Source organism: Mus caroli, chromosome 9, assembly GCF_900094665.2.
Source record: "Mus caroli chromosome 9, CAROLI_EIJ_v1.1, whole genome shotgun sequence".
Lineage (NCBI taxonomy): Eukaryota > Metazoa > Chordata > Mammalia > Rodentia > Muridae > Mus > Mus caroli.
In genome coordinates, this window is record NC_034578.1 from 54,500,248 (window position 1) to 54,518,038 (window position 17,791).

Genomic DNA, 17,791 nt, shown 5'->3' on the forward strand with positions numbered 1-17,791 from the left:
GAGCATTTCCCACCACACCATGCCCAGAGCACAGGAGAAACCACCGCCACCAAAAGGCAAAGCGGTATATGTCAGGAGCACTTCCTTGCCTGAGATGGATAGATAAGCACACAACACAAGGAAAAACACTCAAATTGCACTTTGAGGCAGACCAAGCCCTTTTCCCACAGTAAATTCTTTGTATATGCACATCAAAAACAGATCTAACAATCCACTGGGGGGAAAGCAGGGGCAGTTTGTGGCCACGACAGAACTGGTCAGAGGGCAGATCTTTGAGTAAGGTCTTCCTTGTGACTACGCAGTTGCTTTCTCTGGCATTGTGAAGGGTGGGGGCAGGGATGTAGAGGCAAGAAAGAATAACTTGCTAGAGGGTACTCTGGGTGTTTTTCCTAAGTCCACTGCCTCAGCCTGCCTCAGCAAATACCAGCCTTCTTCACACGGCTGAGCTGTCACATCTGTCCTTCCAAGAGACACAGCTGCCTAGAGATGAGGATTTCCCCTTGGATGCAAAGTTCTACCCCACGTTAAGCAAATCCTCTGCTGTACAGAGGCCAGTGGGGTGGGTATCCTATGCTACAGGAGGAACAGGGCTTGCATGTGTCTCTAAAAGCAGACCAAGCCACCACGAGGCTGCTGGTATTAGGAACAGTCTCTCAAATTCAGTGCAAGAAGAAGGAACCAGCAGTGGCTGAGGCCTGAGGAGACCAATGCTGAGTCTGCTCTCTTGCTAGGAAAGCCTCCTAACCTAGGGGCTGACTCTTGTCACATTTTAACTTTTGCTCTTTCCACCCCACAGAGCTGGAGCTCTTGGTAGGAAATAGATCACTAAATAGATTGAATATGTTCTGCAAAGTATCTGGAATAATACTAAAGATAACTTCGTACCACCACCAGCACATTGTCCTATTTGATGAGCCCACACGTCCATCTGGTTTTCCTCTCAGGGAAAGAGCTTTTCTTTCGTACAAGTGATGGAGTGAAAACGAAACTACCTATCCATGGCCCTGCTTACCAGCCTGACAACCCAGCCCCTCCCCTCGGGCAAGGGGGCTCGGAAACCACCCACGGTGAATTAGATTAGTACACAATTTTATTTACACGCTTGGCTTTAATTTTCTTGACACACATAGACACAGACACACACACCCCTGAATATATGTGCAGCAAAAACGGATACCAGAGCTCTAAACTCTAAGCATCATTCTGAGAACAATGTTCTAGGAAAAGAAACCCTGGATGCAACACAATGTGTGTAACTCGGCTTGGCTTTAGTCTGGAAAAGAAGGTGCTACATAGCAAGAAGAGGAAGAAACACTTGGTCTTAGAGAATCTCAGGGGAGGGGGGCGGTTCCGTACAATTATTTTGCTAGAGACTGGCTAACAGGGCTTCTCTTCTTCCTGTTGTTTCTCTCCAGGGTAGACATGTTTGCAGGGAGCTTTAGCACAACTGTCATGGACGTGGGACACAGAGAGCACCATACTAAGTGAACCTTCAATATCCTACAGATAAGGAAGGCGTGGCCAATGAGGGGGCTTTGCTCAAGATGGTGGAGAGGGATGGGTGTGTTTGCCTGGCTTTGCACAATCCACAGCCTTTTCCGTCTCCAAGGGCCTCATTTCCTCAGACCAGCAGGAGCTCAGCACACTGTGATCTCAGCCTCTTCTACTGGCAGACTGACCTATTGGGAGGGGAGGGGCCACCAGGGTGCAAGTAACTTGAGTTCAGCCTAGAAACTAAAGGCCAAAGGCTGAAAGGCCCATCTGTTGCAGTTAATTCACCCAAATGTGTTAACAGGCGGGAGACAGCACAAAGCAGCAGTTACAACCTGTGCCCCTTCCCACATGATGGCTGTTTTTATCACCTGCAGCTGCAGTCGTTTGGGGCGGCCTGCTGTGTGCTGCCTCTCTCAGAGCCCCGTCCACTTCCTCTGAGGTGCTCCCTGTCCAGGTGGGCATCACCAGGACTTTTAAATTCAGGTTTGAGCACTGGATGCTGTGGAATCGACTGCTTATCCTTCGAATGTGCTGGGGGCGGGCAGTAGCTGACTTGCTGCAGAGATCCCAACTAAGGAGACCTACACCTTGAATGCCCTATATCCCACTGTGAAGAGTGACAAATAAGACAAAGACAGCTTGCCTCACACAGTCAGCAGTGTGACCTGCTTCCCAGGTCACCAGAACCACACTCTAACCTAGGAGCCAACAGTGAAGGAGGTCCTGGGTCTGCCTCGGCCGCTGTCCCTGTGCTCCAGCACGGGGTGGGCTCCTAGGGCTCACCTCTATACTCGGAAGCAGGAGATGGCGGGGAGCTTGAGACTCTACCTGGCAAAAGCCAACCCTAAAACCATGTAATATGATTTCCACAGAGGTCATTTTTGTTGGTTTGGTTTGTTTTTTCCTACATTGAAAACTTTCCATGACAAGGCAGTGGCTCTTTCTAGAGCACTGTCCCCACAGGACATTTATAATATCTACAGGCAGAACTTCTTTGAGACAGGATTTCTCGTAGCACAGGCTGGCTTCCAACACACCTCAAAGCTGAGGCTGGCCTTGGACTCTGATCCTCCTGCTTTTACCTCCCGAGTGGAGAGATTACAGGTATATGCCCTACACCTGACTTCTAGAGACATTTTTGGTTATCATGATTAAGCACTGCTATTGGCATTTACTGGGAAGAGGCCATCCTATTGCTACTATTCTATAGTGTACAAGTTTACTTCCAGAAAAAAGGGACGACCCAGCCCCTAAAGTCAACAGCTGTTAAGGCCAAGAACACCTGTATTAGAGTAACTAACAAACTCGAGATTCCGTTATGTTTCCTCTCTTGGGGCTGCCCCGAGACAGCAAGGCCACTGCCCTAAAATACAGTACTCTTATGGAGAGCAAGCAGATCTACCGCAGTCCAGGCAGCTTAGCCACCGACGGCGGGGCAAGCCAGAGTCAGGAGAACCAACAAGATGCAGACAGCAAACACCCTGAGCACCGACCTGCCTGGCTCCAGAGATAGAGGTGTGACAAAGTGACTGTCCTTCAGGAGGCACAGAAGGACACAGTCACCCATCCTCACTCACGACTAGGCTGATCTAGCTTACATTTTCTTTTTAATGTCCTTCTGGGAAGAGAGAAAAACAATAAAGTAGAAAAATAAAGCAGGGGCCCGTGGCTGATTAAAACCTCTACTGCTATGGCAGCCCCTCTGAGACAGGATCAGCGCCTGGCTTTTGCACCAGCTGGGCTGGAGGAGCTTGTAAATAATTAAAAGGCAATTGGAAGGTGAGACCCAAGTATTAAGTGGATTTCTCTCTCTCAGGGCATAGAAAGTCTCCCTGCTGCCAGTCACATTATCTTTCAGGGGTGTAGTTTTGTTTTTTACTCACACACACCAGCTCCAGATAACTGCTGGAAGGAGTAAACTAATTAGGACTGCTTATACTGCTCTGCTAGGCTTGGAGACAGAGGGACAAAGCCTCCAACCTTTCTACTGCTCTCTAAAGAAAACCGGCAGTGAGAACTCACTACCATGAAGACATAAGGCTTCTGAAAAAGGGAGAAGAGGTGGAGAGTCAGGGAGTCAGGGGTGGGGAGGAGGGGAAAGAAAGTGGGGAGAATATGAGAGGGAGATGGAGAGAGAGAAAACAAATAGGAGTGGTAGCTCAGCCAACCACCACCACCACCCTTCCCAGATCTTAAGTTACTGACAGATCTCAAGGGTTGTGTGATGAGGTATTAGCAGGGTCCTAGGGAAGGGTCCAGTGGGACCCAGTGGCTCTATTCTGAGGGTGGTGATGAAGGTGGAGCTACATAAACTGCTATGGGTCTCCTCAGAGAGCGGCTGAAGTCCTGGCCGTGCTTCCTGAGGCCTGACCTAGCTGCTGAACCCATTGCTATGACAGGATATAAAGCCAGGAAGCCGAGTCACCGGGCTCAAGACTCTGTCACGACATGGTCCAGAGAGGAGCCAGCCATAGCGGGTAGGGCTGAGGGTGAGCAGGACAGAGAACTGAGGAGTGGATTAGGAATGGGTGTCCACATACTGGGCAGCTAACCTGCAGGAACAGTCCAACTATGTCAAAGAGATCCAGCAGGTAATGCTGGCCATTCCTTTCCATGAAACATTCCAGGGTCTCCAGAACAAGCCAAGGGGTTCCCTATGTTTTTACTTACCTTTCTCTGTCAACATGGGACTAACTACACCAAGAGTACATGCCACATGCTGATTTAAACGAAATCTGAGGCAGCTATAAGGCTACAATAAAAACATTTGGATTTGAAATGTCTCCAGAGACCAATTAATTAGAAGAGAGACAAAAATAAGGCAGAACCAAATTCATCTTTTGCTAAGGTCCTCTCTGCTTCCCTCAATCTGGCTGCCAATTATTTAAATAACTCTTGGACAAGCAGGACGGGTAACAGTGACACAGCAGTCACCACACTTACCTCTCTTCTGCATGAAGATGAAGAGGTCATCCAGAAATTCTTTCCTTTCAGGATCACCGTCAAGTTCATACAGCTGCAGGCCAGACCCCAAGAGAAAACACAATCAAACATCCCGTCTGGTGCCAGGTGTCATCCCAGAGCTCCTATAGGTATCTGAGTAAATGTGCCACTCACATGGGGATGTGTAGGGGTAAGACAGCCCACTGCAGAGCTGCTTCTATCTTTAGTTCAAGACATTACAGACCTTGGCAAAATCTCGTGAGATCTCTCTTCCCCTGCCTCCATCAGCATCGTCACTCCAGGCCAAAGCACCATTCTGAAGGAGACAAAACACACATTGACAGGGAGGGAGTGGGATCATGTAAGTGGAAAGGCAAGACCTTCATTCAGGGAGACACGACCTCCCTCAGCACTTCCGCTCGCTTGCCACCCACTAGAAACGCCTAGTCAGGACCCTCCACTACCCTTTGAGAGCCTCCTGTTTTGCTTTTGAGGATGGTTTCAAAATACGGTATGTGGCTGGGTCTGTGGGTGGGTTTCAAAAGAATCTTCTCCCTTTGTTGATGGATATTGTTCATGCTTGATAATGCTGAGAAGGACACACAGCCAATGGTCCCAAAGCCCCCATGGCAGCTGACTTCTCAGAAACTACCATTCTGAGACATATTCACTGAGCAGTGGGTGCAGAGACGCTCAGCTCAGTTCCCAGCACCGCACAGTGAGTGGTCAAAGGGCAAGAGAGCAAGGCAAAGATCCACAAGCTGGAGTTTCAGTGCAGCCTCCCATTAGCCCTAAGCTCGGTGAGGAGAAAGCTGACTACACCCCAAGTGCAGACTAGGCACAAAAGCTAATTTCCATTAGGGAATTAAAAAAAAAAACAAAAAACAAAACAAGAAGCAAAACACCCAAGCTTTGGTTAGATGGAAGCAATGCCATTCAGTTGAGTAGGAGGAAGGAGAAGCGCTCATGTGTCTTATTCAGCCAGCTGGCTTACTCCTCTTCTGCAGGAAACCCACCCTGCACCCCGGCTGCATTAACAATTCCAGAAGCAGTCTCTCTCTGCTAATACTTCAGAATTTCACAGTCTTTTGGAATTTTGTCATCTTCATCAGAAAGGAATGTTTCTTGATAGAAAATCAATTGTACTTATCTTCTTTGTACCTCAGCACAACACCACGCTGCCTGCTACATAATCAATTTGCTATTTGAACTAAAAATCTCTTCAACAAATACATAAGCACCTATACCACAGAGATGGCCCAGCCACCTCTGTGCCAATGGCAAGTATGACATCTGTCCCAGTGTTCACCCCGTCCTGGTAGCTGCAACTATACCTTGAGCCTGTGACATATGCTTCCTTGTTCTCTCCTGGACCACAGACACATAAAGGCAGGCACACACCCTGCTAGCAGAAGTGTGTAAGTGCTTGTGGAAGGCATGGGGGTTAGGAGCAGGGACTCCTTGGGGGAACATCCTTTGGACTGCACAGGAATCTTGTTCTAAAGCCATGAACTGTCAGTCTGGGCGAGTTCTACTTTGTACACACATGCACACCCTAGACCCCGTGTGCCTGGAAGCAAGAGGCATTTCTCAGCTATCTTTTGAGGCCATACATTGCTTTCCCTGCTCAGAGCTGGCTCTCAGATGCAGACCCACTTCTTCCTCACAGCAGCAACAGCATACAGTGAGGTAAGTCTGACAGAGAAGTGACCCCTTGTCAGTTGAAATGAAACAGGCTGCACCAAATTGTTTTCCTGCTTATCTTGTCACCAGTGTGTGTAAGAAAGTGCTTGGTCAGGGACTGCACGCACCAGGCCCGAGGGAGGCACTGTTACCAGTGTCCTTCCCTGCCAACAACCAAGCAGGAACATTGTGGGCTTTTTTTTTTTTTTTTCTGTTGTTAAATTCAACCCCACACTGTAATTATAGTCACCAGAAATCTAGTATCATCTGGTGGCAACCAGCACAATGAATAATCAAGATGAATTATGTCTGTCAGGTCAGCAAAACCAGACAGTTACATTTGAACCCCTTTCAAAGGGTTTCAGTAGGTTGCCCTAATGCCCAGTGATTTTGTTTAGCCAGTAATTCCTGCTGGAAAGTCAATTATCCTGGGAGCTCCTATTGGCTGAAAGACATTTAATGGGGGATCACTGTGCTTCTGTTATGTCAGCTGTTTACTGTGGCAGTTCAATTTCCAACTCTGCAGCTAGAGATCTGAGGCTGAGGCTCACGGGAGAACTCTTTATCAGTCCCCAAGATGAAAACACTGGGTTTTTGCTAATTACAGTAACTCGCAGGCAGGCATTCCAAAGGCTCGGGAACTGAGTCACGCTCAGTTGGAGGGAAAGGACCTAATCCACAACCTTGGATGAGTGGGGCTTTCAGCAGTGGGGGAGGGGTGTGAGAACAAGCATGCTAGTGTGGCCACCTTAGGGCTATGTGTGAAAATAAACACCCAAGTGCCAGCAGAGCTCCACAGACAGCAAAGAGAAGAACGCTGCGGGGTGCAGAGGGGGTGGGGAAGGGTGGGAAAGAGACTGGTATCTACCATGTCTCCACAGTCTCCAGCTCTACCCCAAATGTGAGGAATTCTAAGCATTGGTTATAGCCATTTTGTAGGAAACAGCTTAGAATGTGTTTGGTGGAGAGAAGAGTCAGCTACAGGGGTGGGATGGAGGGAGTGGAGGAGAAGGAAGAATTGTGACACCATAAAATGCACATAAAATGCACTCCAATGTTTGCTACAGTGACAGGGTTTTAGCCAGAAACATCTCTAACCCAGTGACCACAGAGCACGGTGGCCACGGGACAGAAATGAGACACTGAAATTTATTATTATTAATTTAAATGCAAGGCAAAAAGGGTGTCTGGATGTATGTGATGTATGGAGTCTTCTTCCTTCTCCTGTTCCAAGGCAAGGATAGCCCCTCCTTTTGGGGGGAGGGTTCAAGATAGGGTTTCTCTGTGTAAACCTAACTGTCTTGGAACTTGCTCTGTAGACCAGGTTGGCCTCCACCTCAGAGATCCGTCTACGTCTGTCTCCCAAGTGCTGGGATTAACAGAGTGTGCCCAGCAACAGGCCATTTCTTAGTTTAAAATATTTGGTTGGGGCTATGCAGAAATCTCTCATATTATTATTTCATCCTGAGGCAGCTACCCTTTGCTCAACCTTACAGGGTTGGTTTTGTTGTTTTGTTTTAGCTAGTGTGAGAGACTAAGCCCACATCACAGTCCAGCTGCGATGACTGTTTCTTCATGAAGCCTGCTAGTTTCCCTTCTGGGCTGTCACCTCATGTTCTGGTCATCTGTGCCTCATCATCTTAAATCTTAAGCATCTTGAGGGCATCCTTAGCCCCCAGCACAGAGACAGCACTGATAGCTGTTGAGAGGCATGGTGTTTCCCTGGGACTCACTGTCTCCTCTGTCACCCCTTCTGCCTGCAATGAAAGGGTTGATTACAGTTCTTTTCTCTGTTTACAATTCTGACTGGATGCTATAAATGAATGCTATAAATAGCTCACTTATGCAATTCAGATTTTCTTCACCTACCACCAGGATATGGACGTAATTAACTAAAAAGTTACCAGCCCTAAGATAATTTTTCTTAGACATCAAGTGTGGCTGACAGACTGCAGTAGTGGGGAAAAATATGGAAAATAGAAGCAGACAGAGAATGGGTCAAACACATGCCAAGAGACAGCTCAACCTCTATGATTCCGAGGGGTCTGGTCTGTAAGGAGAAGAGTCACTGCCTGCAGGGAACAGGCTTTGAAGCCACTGGCATGGGCAGCAGGATTACAGAGCCCAGAACTGAGGTTAAAGGGAAATAAGGGTAGATTATCAACAGTAGCCAATGGTTACTTATTGCCATTTACAGCCTCTTCAGCCTCCTTTTACTTCAGAAATCCCTTTTAACATCTTTGATCTCACCGGGAGCTCACAGGAAACTGACAGTTTGTCTCTAAATACCCACCGAAAGACTAGTTTTAGCTGCCATACCCACATTCAACTCATTTCCCCCAGGGGAACCAGACTATTTTGCCTTCAAAAAGGTAGTTGAAAGAAGACTGGGAGGAGAGAAAGGGGCAGGAAGCCAGCATCTGCGGGTAGTATCTGCCTGAGTGTATGGCACCTTGGATGACTTTCCTACTTAATCCTACAAATGAAATGCTTTGAGTTGGAGAAAACATGAGTCAGAGAACTGAAAGGCCACTTGCTGTAGGTCTCACAGCTCCTAACTGGCGTTGCCTGGCTTGCTTGGTGCCGAACTGCTACCTCCTGGATTGCAAAGAACAGCATAATGTGTTCTGCACAGGGGAATTAAGTATGCACTAGAGAGAAAGAGGCAGAGAGAAAGTCTGTCTACAGAATGGCCAAACCGTGGCCTGGGTGGTCCATTAATGAGAGAATCTTTTATTCCTGCTTCATCTGGGGATTTCAGCCAAATGAAATTGGCCTTTCATGCCCTATCAAGGGACAGCAAAAGGGGAAACCTTTACCTCTACCTCCAAAACAGACCGTCTACTCTACGATGACCGCTTTCCCACAGGGAGAAAGGAGATCAGGAGGAAGGGAAGTGGAGGAAAAAGAGAGAAGAGATTATATGTCTTAAGGGACCCAAGAAATGTGACATGTACATTTAAAGGTTTCAAAATAAAATAAGTCAGTCTTAAATGACTGCTATTCAAAAATTAAAACACCAAACCTCTAATTTCTCAGTCCTAACAGATCAACAAATCAGAGAAGTGAAGAGATCATTCTTTGAAAATCTAAAAAGCTGCCTGTGGAGGAGGAGCCAGGCTGTTAGTTCCAGCCGGCAACACTGCAGCAGCTGGGCAGAACTGGCCAGGAATTTCTCTGCTCTAGGATAAAGGCCTTCTTCTAACTAACAGAACTGCCTCTGCTTGGCAATGGAGAAAGCCGTCTTAGGAAGCAAGCAGCTGCCTGGTTCCAGACCACTATCTATCTGGAATCTCCTGGTCTGGAGCCCCTCCCCACCACCACCACCACCCACACACACACACACACACACACACACACACACACACACACACAAGGTGGGGCCGGACCATGTGGCTTTCTCTTTTGGGAAACAAAATTACTATGATAAATTTCATTCAGTCCAGAGTTCCTGGAGAACCCACCAGGTAAAGCAAGCTGCTGAGGAAAAGCTTTCCAAAACAAAAGTGGTCCCCACCCCACCAAGCGGGTCACACCAAGAGTCAGAAAAACAAGATGTCATGCATACATATAGTAAGGCTAAAATACCCAAACACCAAGTGCTTGGGAGGTAGAAGGCTGAGGTTTGAGTGGCCTGGAGGAATATGGGCTGAGGGGAGATTTATAGTTCAAATGAGCATGGGGTAGGGGTAAACAAGGCGTGTTTTGGCAGGAGGATGTAAGTATGTCAAGCCTAATGTTTAAAGTGGAAACAGGCTGTGAGATGCCTCGAATACCAGGAGGAAACTTAAACTCTCAACTGCGAGCAGTGGGGAGGCAGCAGGCAATTTCTGAAATGAAAAGAAGACGAAACCAATATTCTGCATAGCTTTAACAAGCTACTTGTTGGAAAAATAATCTACACATATGGATGTGCAGACAGACACCTAAGGGAGCCAGGGCGGTGGGAGTCTTTTACTTTGCAGGTTTTTTCCTGTTCCAGTCATTCATATACAAACTTCTGATCTCCTAGGCTATACTAGACTGTCTAAGGTTCCTGGGGAAGAAACAGCAGACAGATCAAAGCCTCCAGTTTAGTGAAGCTTAGTGGAGGGAGAGAAACACTTTTAAACAGCATCTGTGCTAAGGATGTAGCTTAATGGTAGTGCTCACTCCTGGATCAATTCCCAACACTGTGGGAGGAAACGAAACAAAATAAATTCCATTTATGTCTGAGGTTTTAGAAAGGTTGGTTTTTAAATTTTTATTTTATGTATACAGGTATTTTACCTATATGTATGTCTGTGTACCACATGCGTGTGTGTCCCTGGAGACCACAAAAGATTGTCATATACCCTGGACCTGGTTGTTAGCTACCATGTGGGTGCTGGGAATCATTGGTAGAGCAGTCAGTGTTATTAACCGTCAAATCCTTGGCTTTAGCCACTGTCTATGGTTTCCTTAAGCATTTTTTTTTTCCTACAGTAGCTTTTTTCCTTTTTTTGGAATCAGGGTCTTACCAGTTACAGCCTGGCCTGGAAATGTGCTATGTAGACCAAGCTGGCCTTGAATCCATAATAAAACATCTGTCTGTCTCTGCCTCCTAAGTGCTGGGATTAAAGGCATGCACCTCCACATCCAGCCCTGCATTAACTTTTAAGTTATTTTAAAATACTTTTTATCTTATGTGTATGTGTGTGTTTGTGTATATGTGCCATGTGCATGCAGGAGCCCTAGGAGCTGAGAAGAGGGCAGCAGATCCCTGGAACTGGAGTTACAGTGGCACTAAGCCATGTGGGTGCTGGGAAGTCAGTGCTCTTAACCACAGACCCATCTCACTAGTCCCTACATTTACTTCTGACCTACTGCATATTCCCTGTCCCTCACCCTGGTAATGAAGACCAGTACTTAGGTAGCACTGAAGGGACAGAGCAGCCTACCATAGAGCAACTCCTTTACAGCAGCTAGTCTCTCAGGCAAAACAATAGTCTGACTCTTCACTTATTAAATGTCCCTTTAACGCCCCCAGTGGTGATTTATAGTGCCGATATATTGTCTGTATAAATAACGATGGGTAGGTGGCTTTGCCAACTGAGAACCTGGGTGGGGTGAGGGCTGGGCAGCAGAACCAGGGAGAATGGTTCTCCTAAAGAACAGCCAGCTCAGAGCATCAGCTGGATTGGGCGAGGGAATGAAAGAGAGGATGACTGAATTCTTACGGGAGAGAGGTATGCTCTTGTGCAAACAGAGAGAAACCAGGCAGGGGATCAAGCAGGAAGCCTTTGAGCACTAATGAAAACAGACCACTGTCTAGGGGATGGGGTGACAATACCAGTCCCACAGCTAGGAAGAAAGCCAGGTTAGAGAAGCAGAAGCCAGAGGCTTTAGTATTGCCAAGTGGGGGGAAAAGGTCTAATATTAGCAAATGCCTCCAGACCCAAGAAGGCTTGGCTTTTGTTTCCCCTTGGATTGGGGGTGGCAGGAATAACCCCAGCAGACCACGCCCCTAAGACCTCAGGAGCCAGCACTGCATTCCTCAGAGCCCTACCTCCCTGGAGCGGGAGCCTGACTTTAAAGCAGTTAAGTATCTAGGCTATTTTAGGATTACTCCTTGACCACCTGGAATATCTTATTAAAGCACAGCTCAGATGTCCGAAGCAATTTTAGTTCCCATCCCTCATTTCTCCTCAAGGCAAAAAATTAACCCTTTCCCTAGGGTTAAGCACAGGGGTGAAGCTACCACTAAGTCTCTACTGACTGTTCTTTACGTTCTGACACCTATGAGACATATCATTAAGACAGAGAGCAAGAGAAAGGGAAGGAAGAAAGAAAGAAAAGAAAAACTTTTCCTTAAACACCTTTATGCAAACTGGTAACATGTGCATCTTGAGCATTCTCTGAAACAACAGAACAAATGCACTTCCTGTCTATTCTCCATAATCTGGAAGATATGGGCCCCAAAGGCAAGGACCTAGGCAAATTCCTAGGAACGGCTCTCCAGTAGTCATTAGCAAAATCACCAGGCTTCAAAGCGCTCATCTTAAGCTCTTGGGAGCCAACGAATTGTTCTGAAACACACTCCTTTTCTGAGCGCTGAGGCTGAGTGTGGCTGGGTTTTCCCTTCTACAATAAGCACACATAACTACCTTTGTCCAGATCCATGGCTCAGGATTATATGTGCCATATATGTGACAGCTTTACTGATGACCTGGCTGCTGGTGTGATGTTAAAAATCTATCTCCTGGGTCTTAGCACGAAGGAAAGAAAACCACTCCCAGTCTCGTCCCACTTTAACAGACTGCAGGAGAAGGGAAGGGAAGGGTTACAGGGGACTCCTGAGGGGAGGGGGGAGCCCCAGGAAGTAAAACAGATACTGTTAGAAGTACACAGATAAGATCAGGATTACTGCTCTTAACTAAAGCACTCCAGCCCTGGGAGCACTGGAGTTAGAACTATCAGAGGCTTACCTTCTGCTGTCAGGTAACTTCAGCAGGAACCAGAAAGAGCTTGCCCACCTCCTGAGCAACAGAGATCATTCAAACTCAGTGGCTTGGAAAAAGAGCCAAGTGACACTTCTTCTGATTAAGCAGCAGAAAGGGGGCAGGGTGAGAGACGTGATTCTACATTTTCAATCTAGGCACAAAATCACATCACAGAATCAAGAGCACTGGCCAGAAATGAGGTGTTCTCATGAAACAAGGAGAAACGCCAAAATAGAAAGTTGGTGATGAGAAGACCCGATGCCAGGCAGCTCCTCCGTGGAACCCAGCAATCTAGCCCTTCCCAACCTCCCAGCTGTTTCTTGGGCTTCCAACAGCCTTTGAGGACAACTAGGATGTAAGAGGGAAAAGGCTGAGAGATTAGGAGACTGGCCAGCTGCTGCTGTGCACGGCTCTTACGTCACAATTTAAACATATGGGAAGCAAACATTTAAGAAAAAACCTATCACGCATCAGCTTATAAATGTTTTTTTTAAAAACTACTCTTGTTTGTTTGTTGTTTGTTTTGTCGGGTTCTTGTGTAGCCCAGTGGGCCAGAACTTTTGAACTTCCTGTTTCGAACTCCCAAATGCTGGGACGGCACACATGAGCTACCAGGCCCAGGCTAACATTTCACTTCACTATTCACTTACCTGTGTGTCTGTATAGATGCGTGTGGTACATGTGGGTACCGTGTGGGTGCTCACAGAGGCTGTCAGATCCAGAAGCTGGACTTAAGGGGGCTGTGAGCCACCCAACACAGGGGGGTGGGAGGGAGGGTGGGGGTTGGGGGAAGATAGTACTTCCAAGGGCAGCAAGTGCTCTTAACCACCGAGCCATCTCTCTAGCCCCTCAGGTTTACTTTTTAGACTCTAGGTTTGTACTCTGACTATAAAAACATGAATAAAGAGTGAAGCTTAGCTTTGTGGTTAAAAAGCTTGCCTAGCACATACCAGAACCTAGGTTCAATCTTCAGCACTACAAAAGAAACAAACAAGAAACCACTCACAAACACAGCACCACAAACATTCACAAGAGAAACGCAAGCTGAAGTACAACATGTGGGGCTGCTGCTTTTGTTAAACAAAATATGTGATTTGAAACATCTGAAAAGGTATAGACTTGCCAAGAAACCACCCCCAAGTCCTGCTGACTTTTACTTCATACATTTTAAACTATATGTCATTTTTACTTCTCAAATATTTTAAAATACATTTGACAGACATAATGAATCAAATTTGTAATCCCAGTACTTGGGAAGCAGAGGCAGGAAGATTCTAAGCTTGAGGACAGCAAAGGCCAGAGTGATATCCTTTCTCAAATTTTTGAAAATTGTATTTTATTTTATTAAGACAAAGTTTCACTACGCAACCCTGGCTGGCCTGGAGTTTGCTACATAGACCGGGCCTATCCTTGAACTCACAGAGATCTACCTGCCTCGGACTCCCAAGTACTGAACTAAAAGTGTGTACTACCATTAATTAAATTTTACAGATGACACTTTAGCATTTACTTAATAAAAAAATTTCCAGACTATTAGGTAATAAAAGCAGAGCACAAAATTGTATATAAAATAAAATAATAAACATATAGTAGGCATTTTCCTTTAAAATACAAAGGAAATACCACAAATGTTTATAGTTGTAGCTAAATTTTATGACTAGTTGATTGCTACCTTTTCTTTATAAATTTGTATATTCTCCATATTTTCTAACTGAGCCCAAATGACTCCTACGATCAGAGAGAAAACAGCAGGAGTTATATAGACTGACTGATTACTGAGACAGGTCTTAGGCAGCCTGGGCTGTGGACTGGACTGTGTGCCGATGACGACACTGAATTACTGGCCCTCTATGCGTTGCAGAATTTAAGACACCACACACCCAGCCTATGAGGTGCTGGGGATTGAACTCAAAGCTTTGTGAGTCTAGCACAAGTGCTCTGTTGAGCTCCAGACCATAAAGCTATTTTTAAAGTAATGAAACCATTGAGAGACTCTACCTACCTCTTCCCTGTTCTGTCTGCAAGGAAGCAGAAGGCAGCACAGGGCTGCAAGCCAGACACGCCTGGGTTCACTGCCCAGCCTCTTCCTGCTGAGACCACATATAGGCTACTTCCCTCTTTCCTCATCTGCTGTTAGACAGACAGACAGACAGACAGACAGACAGACAAAAGGAATGATGAGAGGTCCCGGCTCAGTGAACTAGAGCCAGTCATGATCACAGGACAAAAGTCCTAGCTGTTAAAACACATAGGAGAAAAAAAAAGAAAAAGAAAGAAACAAAACCACTAGCAAGGAAAGGATATTTTGAGGTGGAAAAACTACTGACTCCCCTAATTCTGAACAAAGCCTACAGAAGTCCTAGTCTACACCTCCCACACAGAGCTAAGCACTGGAATGAAGAAATGAAGGGAAATAGGAGTAAGTGCTAAAGCTGAGCGCTCGCAAGCTTGCCTGGCCCGTAGCAGAACCTAGGTTCAACCTTCAGCACTACAAAAGCAGCAAACAAGAAACCGCGCACAGACACAGCACCACGGACATTCACAAGAGAAACGCAAGCTGAAGTACAACATGTGGGGCTGCTGCTTTTGTTAAACAAAATATGTGATTTGAAACATCTGAAAAGGTATAGACTTGCCAAGAAACCACCCCCAAGTGACTTCTACTTCACACATGTTAACCTACATGTCAGGGAATTCTCACAGAGCTCTAGTCAGCTTCAACACTGGCCCCTACTCCTACTGTTGCCCAACTTGATTTTTAAATTTAAAGTTTATTACTTTTTAATGTATTTATTGGGGGGAGGGGCTGTGAGCCTTGTCTCCTTCCACTGCGTGAGTCCTAGGGATAGGTCACCAGGCAACTAGCTGCATCTCTGTCAGCTGAGCGTCAAGCTCTGTTTCTTCATCTTTTCTTTTTTGAGACAGGGTCTCATCAGGTGTCCTCAGTTGGCTTGGAACTCACTACTTAGAACAGACTATCCCTGGACACACAGAGATCCGCCTGCCTGCCTGCCCCTGCCTTCTGAATGCTGGGATTAAAAGCATGTGCTGCTACCATGCTGGGGGCTGAAGGGGAAGAAAGGGCAGCTACAGTTCTTACCAGGGGTGAGGGCTGGGGATTTCATCGTTTCCCCAACACTAGACGCCAAGATGCCTGTCTCAGGTGTGTCAAGAACCAGAACAGAAATCACTACACAGAAGAGCCTGCCAGGTCAGAGGAGCACACGGCTTTGCCGTCAGCCCAGAGCGCCCACTGCAAGTCAGGCTCTGACTAGGCACAAGGCGATGAGCCTCAGCTGCTAAGCAGAGCCTAGCACAGGCGAAACCAAACACCCTTAAGTGGACAGTCTTTTACAAATAAAGCCCTACCAAATGAGCTTACAAAGAAGACAGAGCAAAGCCCTACAGGAGGAAACCAACAATTACACAGGTGAGGACAGGAAAAAGGAAAAACACGCAGGCAAATTGTGTCAAAAGAATGGCAAAATGTGGATACTTAAAGGAACATTGAGGAAAGCAAAGCCCTACAGGAGGAAACCAACAATTACACAGGTGAGGACAGGAAAAAGGAAAAACACGCAGGCAAATTGTGTCAAAAGAATGGCAAAATGTGGATACTTAAAGGAACATTGAGGAAAGCAAAGCCCTACAGGAGGAAACCAACAATTACACAGGTGAGGACAGGAAAAAGGAAAAACACGCAGGCAAATTGTGTCAAAAGAATGGCAAAATGTGGATACTTAAAGGAACATTGAGGAAAGCAAAGCCCTACAGGAGGAAACCAACAATTACACAGGTGAGGACAGGAAAAAGGAAAAACACGCAGGCAAATTGTGTCAAAAGAATGGCAAAATGTGGATACTTAAAGGAACACTGAGGAAAGTCTTCCAGCTTCTTCTGTATGCTTGAAGCGTCCTTAACAAAAAGTTTTAACAAACACTATGATTCATAGTTAAAAAAAACCAAAGGTATCTCTTTTTAAAATTATTTATATGTATACAGGTGCTTCTCAGAAGCCAGAAAAGAGTGTGATATCCTGAGGAGCAAGAGTTATAAGCATTTGTGAACTTTCTGGAAATTGAACTCAGGTCCTCTGGGAGACAGCCTGTGCTCTTAACTACTGAGCTATCTCTCCAGGCCCCAGATTAAAGGTATCTTAATATATATATAAAAGGAATACAAATAATTTTGTTTTGTTTTGTTTTGTTTCAGACAGGGTTTCTCTGTGTAGCCCTGGCTGTCCTGGAACTCACTCTGTAGACCAGGCTGGCCTCGAACTCAGAAATCCACCTGCTTCTGCCTCCCAAGTGCTGGGATCAAAGGCATATGCCACCAATGCCTGGCTCAAATAATTGTTAAAACAAGCAAATTTCTAAATGCCAAAAATTGCCTGGCTCAAATAATTGTTAAAACAAGCAAATTTCTAAATGCCAAAAAATTATAAATATACTGATTAATTTTAAAAAGTGGAATAAAAAGGGCTGAAAAGGGAATTTGAAATTAGAAAAATGAATGTGAAAAAGTGAAGGTTTTAAAAGATAGTAGACTGAATAATAACAAAGTCTTCAACAAGAAAAACAGAGCAAGGGAAGAGAAACCAACGGTCAGCATGGGGACCCAGGATCTAAAGAGCTCAGAACAAAGCATAAAACAGCAAAAGACAAAAGAAACATGTCATACCTGCCTGCCAGAGCTGAATTTATTACAAACAATAAAAATCTTTTCAAAATCTTAGTAAAAAGATAGTTAGAGAGCAGAGTACACGGAGAGATGTCGGAAAACTACATGAGCGTGATCACTCTCGAGAGGGAGAAGCTGACTGTCCAAGGGAAAGCGGAGACAAACTGGAACTCACTGACAAAGCACAAGAGGCTCCGACGAACAGCGTCAGCAGTTGGAAACAGAACTGCCTAGGTGCTGTGGTTTGATAAGAGGATAAAGGATGCACATTATAATCTAGAAGTAACCAATAAAACCGTGCTGGGGACAGCTGCACGCTGGAGGCTTGGCGGGTAGAGGTGCTTGCTGTCCGGCCTGATAACAGAAGTTGGAATCCCAGGAGCTCCATGGTGGAAAGGGAGAAATGAATCCTACAAGCTGACCTTCAACCTCCACATGCACACCACGGCATGTACTTTACACACACTCTAAATAAATAAAGTTTTCAAAACGCCTGCCATCTCAGCAACTCGGGTGGCTAAGGCAAGAGC

General features: G+C 46.0%; 1 protein-coding gene across 2 annotated transcripts in view; it reads right to left on the reverse strand.

Moving 5' to 3' along the window:
- Arid3b (AT-rich interaction domain 3B) overlaps positions 1-17,791 on the reverse strand; it is a 47,257-nt gene that overhangs the window by 15,398 nt on the left and 14,068 nt on the right. For both annotated transcript variants that reach the window (XM_021173050.1, XM_021173049.2), the window contains exons 3-4: positions 4,682-4,753; positions 4,438-4,510 (exon numbers count right to left, since the gene is read on the reverse strand). In XM_021173050.1, coding sequence (XP_021028709.1) covers positions 4,438-4,510; positions 4,682-4,753 — 145 coding nt within the window. The remainder of the gene's footprint in view (positions 1-4,437; positions 4,511-4,681; positions 4,754-17,791) is intronic.